General features: G+C 32.7%; 1 protein-coding gene across 1 annotated transcript; it reads right to left on the reverse strand.

Annotated features, from left to right (window-relative positions):
• Window positions 1-2,507: 2,507 nt before the first annotated feature.
• LOC123316138 (ras-like protein 1) lies at window positions 2,508-4,104 on the reverse strand. The gene is made up of 2 exons (XM_044902128.1): window positions 3,374-4,104; window positions 2,508-3,287 (listed from the first exon to the last, which is right to left on the reverse strand). Exons 1-2 carry the CDS (start codon window positions 3,767-3,769, stop codon window positions 3,102-3,104), a joined length of 582 nt encoding a protein of 193 aa, XP_044758063.1. The 5' UTR covers window positions 3,770-4,104; the 3' UTR covers window positions 2,508-3,101.
• Window positions 4,105-6,178: the final 2,074 nt, after the last annotated feature.

The following is a 6,178-nucleotide window of genomic DNA, read 5'->3' on the forward strand; positions in this document are numbered from 1 at the left end:
GAAAATGAAATAAAATGCAGGGTGTTCCATTTGAAATAAACGAGTTGATCTGCCTAATGTCTTTGTACTAAATTCAAACAGATTCAATAAATCTCTTTCTACATAAACTTCTGGTGGCAGAAGCTGTATAGCAGATGAAATCAGATGTTGAAAAAAAGTCCAATTTATCGAAAAACTTTCGTTACAGCGCGAAAATAATGAAAAAACTGCCAATTTTGTTGAAACAATATATCTGTATTTTCTACTGTAGATTTAGACCTTAACGAATAAATTAAGAGCATTGAATTTTCTTCATTAAATGAAACCCTTATGAAGATGTGACTTTTATTAATGAATAATTTTCAAGTTGAAAAGTGATACATTTCTCCTCTTTAAATTTTTATTTTATTTACAATATGGATTTACATTAACTATCAGTAATAATGATTGGCCATAACTAAAAATAAATGTATAAAACTAAAATTATCTAAATAGCATCAATCAATCAAATCTCACAATGAAATAATTATATTTACCTACAAAAAAACTAAATGAAAAACATTTTTAAGATATTCTAAAATCGAATAACATATTTATCAAATTATATTTATAAAATACTATTAACTTAAATTGAAAAATCCGATTGAAGGCGGCAAAACCTTGTTTCCCATAATCTGGAATTAAATACTTATTTGCGAAAGAATTATTAAAAAAAATTGATTGTGCATAAATTATGGCCTCATTTTAGCACCACTAAAATTTTGATCGATAAGGAATTCATTGAAATGTGAGATCTTCCATATAATTCATGAAGTATTAAAAACTCAGAACTAGCAGATTCATAGATTGTCAATATTAAATAGAATTAAATCCTTTATCTGGTAGTAATTGTGCAATACGACATTTGTTTCTGAAACTTGCATATCATATCAAATCTTCAAAGAAATCCCTTGCATTCTGATATTGATTGAACTCAATTTACTGTTCAAAATTAATTGGTTTTTGCTTTCAAAACACTCCATTTCCAGGATCTTAGATGAACAAAACTACTCAATGACAACAAAAATTCAATTCAGGTTACTGAATTCAGCGAACCTGGATTGACAATAGTCATATTGCAATAAATTTATTTTTTGAATGTTGTTCAAAACAAAATCAACAACATTTTGAACTTATGAAAGTCAAGTTTCCTAGGATTCTGAAATATGTATCGACATCACAAAATTTATGAAACATTACTAGTTATGCGAACTTGTATTATTTGAATCCAGAATTTTTCTCCAGCTTGAATTTTGTATGAATAGAACTATTTTTCGAGGTCAATTTCAAGCAAAACAGCACAATTTCTTCAACTCAGGATATTTGGCATTTTGCTGCCCACAGTTTATCCGAGAAAAAATAACATTCGGAGAACACGCACTCGAAATTTTCATATCTTATAACAAGTGACAACAGTTAACAATGCAAATTTGTTGTCTTTTGAATTACACTATCACATTTCACAAAAGGGAAAAATGCGAAAGCAATATATGCTTGACGCCTTTTTAAGTGATTCAGAATATACTTTTGTATTTCACTAAGCTTATATGCTATCGTATTTAGTAAATAAATCTAATAGATATGTCAAGTCCAAACAGGAAAAACATGGTAAATCTTGTCATCTTCAATCAAAAGAGTTCCGAAGTGATTACAGCTCAGCAAAAAAATCACTCTTTTCAAGAATATTCTCATTAGTCAACTCTAAGTTTGAACAAGAATGAGGTTGACTAGACTTTTGAAAAAGATGGAAATTCAACCGAATTTATAAACCTCAATTCTCGTCAACTGAAATAATTTCATAGAACCTACGATCAAGATATGAATTTTAATTTCTGCTTCAATGAAAAATCACTAATAATGTGCATTCAAAGAAAATCTTCGTAAAATAGGCTTTGGAATTTTGGAGGTGGATGTTCTAAATGTGGTTCGTAGTTTGTTCCACAATATTATGTGCAAGATAAAAATAAGTAACCATCTCGATGACATTAGCTTCTAGCAAAACTTACGATATGAACGAAAATTGCTAGCAGATTCTCGCAAAATCTGAAACTCATTCTTGACAGTTTTATCAAAATTGAAAATAACCACAAAATGATATAGTAGAAGCTCAGCTGAGTATTACGTTCAAGCACAGAATTAAAACCTCAAAAATTCCATAGCTTACTCGACAAAACATGTTATTTTTACAATATCACAGTAAAAAATTACTGGGAATACACTTTGACCCGGAATTAAATTTCCTTATCTCTTTGAACAGACGAAACTGAAAAAAAGGTGAATTGCATTTCATCTCAATGAAAGTCAAATACATAATAGCTTATGCGTAATCGAACTTAACTTAAACTGTTAAAAGTGAAAACATGCAAATTATCTTATTTCTAATACTTTCAACAGCTTAGTATGTCATGCCTGTGATCCAATGTTTAGTAAAAAAATGCAGAGAGGGGGAAATATAAAGGAATAGAAAAATTTTGAATAAAAAACTTAACTCATGACAGAGTATTATATATTAGAAAACAGGAACTGTACAATTTTTCTTGCATATTATCCAGATAATTTGATAATATAAAATAGTATTTCTTTCAAATTTTGTAGAACACAACTAAATCATACTGTGAGTGTTAAAGAAGACATACTGAATAAATTTCAATTCAAAAATTCACTGCTTCATCCTTTTTATTCCATTATTTGCCAATAAAATCACAAAATGAAAAAAGTTAGTTCAGAAAAATTATCATCTATTAAAACTCATAAGTAACCACGGACTGCAATAAAATACATAATCACACAAAGTATTTTAGAATTTGATTGTATATAAAGAAAATTCTTTTTTCAATAATGGTGATGGCAAATTGAAAATTATAATATTTATCAATTTATTTTTTCAACTCACCATTGCAGAAAAAAATTATCAACAACACCACACAATATCAAGACCATCGAAATGACCAATGAAGTTCATTTCACAAAAGTATTCAATACTATTTTCCTCTCCTCTCAACATTTTAAATCACCTAAAATTGCGTCAAATGATTGATCCATGAATATATAGATCTAATCAAACACTCCACATCCGAAGGTGCTTATAAGACAGAACACCTGAGCTTGAAAGGTCCTCGTCCATGCCCCACGATATATTTGTGGGGGCGTTTACTCCTGCTGTGTTTATCCTTCCTTATTTCTCTGACTAAAGTATAGAAGGCATCATCTACTCCCATTCGAGTTTTAGCTGATGTTTCCACAAAGGGAATTCCATATTGCTTAGCAACCTACAATTATAGTTCTCTTGAAAACAATTCATGCATCAACATTATGTTCCAGGCTCTGTCAACAATATTTGTCATACATTACTCACCTCTTTAGCTTGATTCATATCTACTGCCCATGAAGTTAAATCACATTTATTTCCAACCAATACCATAGGTACTTCTTCAGCATCCTTAACCCTTTTGATTTGTTCCCTATAAGTTCCTATATCTTCGAAACTTTTAGCTGAATTAACAGCAAACACCAAAAGAAATCCTTCCCCTGTTCTCATATATTGATCACGCATAGCACTATATTCTTCCTGACCTGCTGTATCCAAAATATCTAAGAGGCATGTTTCACCATCTATAACAACTTGTTTTCGATATGAATCTTCTATTGTGGGGTCGTATTCGTCTACAAAGTGGTTTTGAATCAGCTGTATTGTAAGGGCTGATTTTCCAACACCACCAGCACCAACTACTACCAGTTTGAATTCAGTCATCTTTGCAATTGCTTTTCCAATAAAACAGAAATTACAACACTTTTAATGCTTATAAACAACCTAATTCTTTCCTATCCTATGGCTGCATAATCACAGGTCACTCCATCAAGTAACAAACTCCTGTTCCACCACCATATATTCGTTGGAATATTCTCAATTGATTGTAATTAAGAATATAGTTATATCACTAATACGCAACAAAAGTCATTAATACAACAAATTAATGCCCTCAATTTCAACTACTTCAATCAGACAGAAATGGTGATTGGTAAAATAGGAATAGCAATAGATACGAAGGAATCCAAGATCACGGTAAACAATTCATTGGTGCGTCATGGTGGTTGAATCACGGTTGCTGGAACAGTCAATGAGATATTCTTCTTCTTGGTGTTGAAGTCTCTGAATCTAAGACGATTTTATATGGCTTTTTTTCCACTCAAAACTCAACAATCTTAGTTTTGAGTATTTTTTAGTATCAATGATCGAATTTTTTCATATAAGATGTGTTCATCGGTGATCTTTATCCGTTTGGTTAGTTTTGACTATTACAGGTCCGTAATGAAAATTTTTTATAACATTCGAATATGGAATGGCTTCAAAAATTAGGCGAGTATTATGCAGCTGGGAAATTTTATAAATTTATGTCCAGTTGGACATAAATGGTACTCTGCAAAGTACCGATATAATAAAAGAATAATAATTGTCATCTAGTGGTAGGTACCCAAGGGGTTGGTAATGTTCGGTTTATCAAACTTTTGTTTGAAGTGTTTTTCATCGATGAAAATCACTTCCAGCGATCGCTGGAAACGCTTCAAATTGAAGCTTGTTCCACAATTTCCAAAAGAAAAGCTGCTGGTGAAAATTCTGTAATCGATCTGTTCCAATGAAGAAGGGACTTCAAGGAAGCTCGAAGTTCTCTGACTGGCGAAGGAAGACAACACAAAGAGCTTCCATCCGGACATCAAGAAGAGGCATATACTATAAAAAGATTAACGTATCTAATCGCAACTAGTAATACTGGTACTGAAAGATTCTTAAGGGATTAAATTTCCCATTTCCAGAAGTGGACGGCGCCCCCAAGTTTGATGATGAACGTTAATAGACCGCTTGCTCCACTTGTAATTTCGAAAGACAAGTTTCAATCACTGTGATAAAACCGAGAAAATTCGGGAACAATTATAAGAACAGGAAACGAAGTTTGTACTTATTAACATTTTAACCAGGGCGGTATATTAGTGCAGCAGAAGTAATGTGAGTTAATTGTAAAGCAGCGGAAACGGTTAAGCTTTGTTTGAGCATGTAATTATTTTTCATTCATTCACTTGTCCCGATTATTGAGAGGGGGCGTCCGAACACGTTGTCCAACATCAAAATGGTACAATTTAAGGTGCTGCAATGCACGGACGGTGTGCTGTAAACGGGGATCATTGCTAATATCACTCATTGATATCGAAGGACATGGTTATTACTTTATGGAATGATAAGTGTGTCAATTATTGTTCAGTTTCGCAACAGAGAACGTACACAAGTTTAATCGACTGTTTTTACTTAGCAAAAAAAGTTGAGTTCATCACGAAATTTACTCTGTTGAAAAAAGTGATTAGCCGAGTAATATGTTTTGCTTCATTATTTCAGTGAAGCTATTTTGCTATCCAAACAATTCCATATATTTCGAGACTTTTATTTATAACACATGAGAGACTATTTTTTTTTTGAGGGTTAGATTCAAATCCATCAGGGCTGCATCCGCATCCATCTAGAGTTCTAATGAACTCCAGTATCTGATCTGAGACGGCTTGAAGGAAGCTGATATCCTGATTTCTTCTATAATTTTCTTGTCATTCCTTGCACAGACATCCAATGGCTTGGCATTCTGTACCAATGAGATGCCTCCTCTTCTACATTCGTCAGTTTCTTATAAGACCATTCTCATCATAGTCTTTTTAAAGTGAAAATGTCCTGTGAGGAAGCCAGGAAGAGGCAGATTTCTCCCCTGTTACTGGATTCTAAAGTCATTCAAGTCAAAAATCCTTCTTTTTGTTTCCCCATTTTTTGTGCTCCGATTTCATTTTCTAAAAATCACTTTTCCTCACCAGTGCGGATAAAAATCACAGCTGGGGGGAAATCGACTTTCTCGCACTAGTGCGGGTAAGTGACCCTTTCGAAACTGAAATGAGGGATGAAAAGTAGGAAAAAACGCTATGGAGTAGAAAAAAATGCCTGCCTGAACGAACAGAAATGATAGTTGCGTGCGGGAAAGTGTCATTCTCCGGACTTGTTAGGAAAATAACTATTTAGACCATTTAGATTTTTCTACTCCAGTACTTTTCACCTGATTTCTAGCACTCATTTCAGTTTGGAAAGTGTCACTTTCCGCACTAGTGTCATCATAATAAGAAAAACGTCATC

The sequence above is a fragment of the Coccinella septempunctata genome, chromosome 6 (assembly GCF_907165205.1).
Source record: "Coccinella septempunctata chromosome 6, icCocSept1.1, whole genome shotgun sequence".
In the NCBI taxonomy this organism is placed as follows: domain Eukaryota; kingdom Metazoa; phylum Arthropoda; class Insecta; order Coleoptera; family Coccinellidae; genus Coccinella; species Coccinella septempunctata.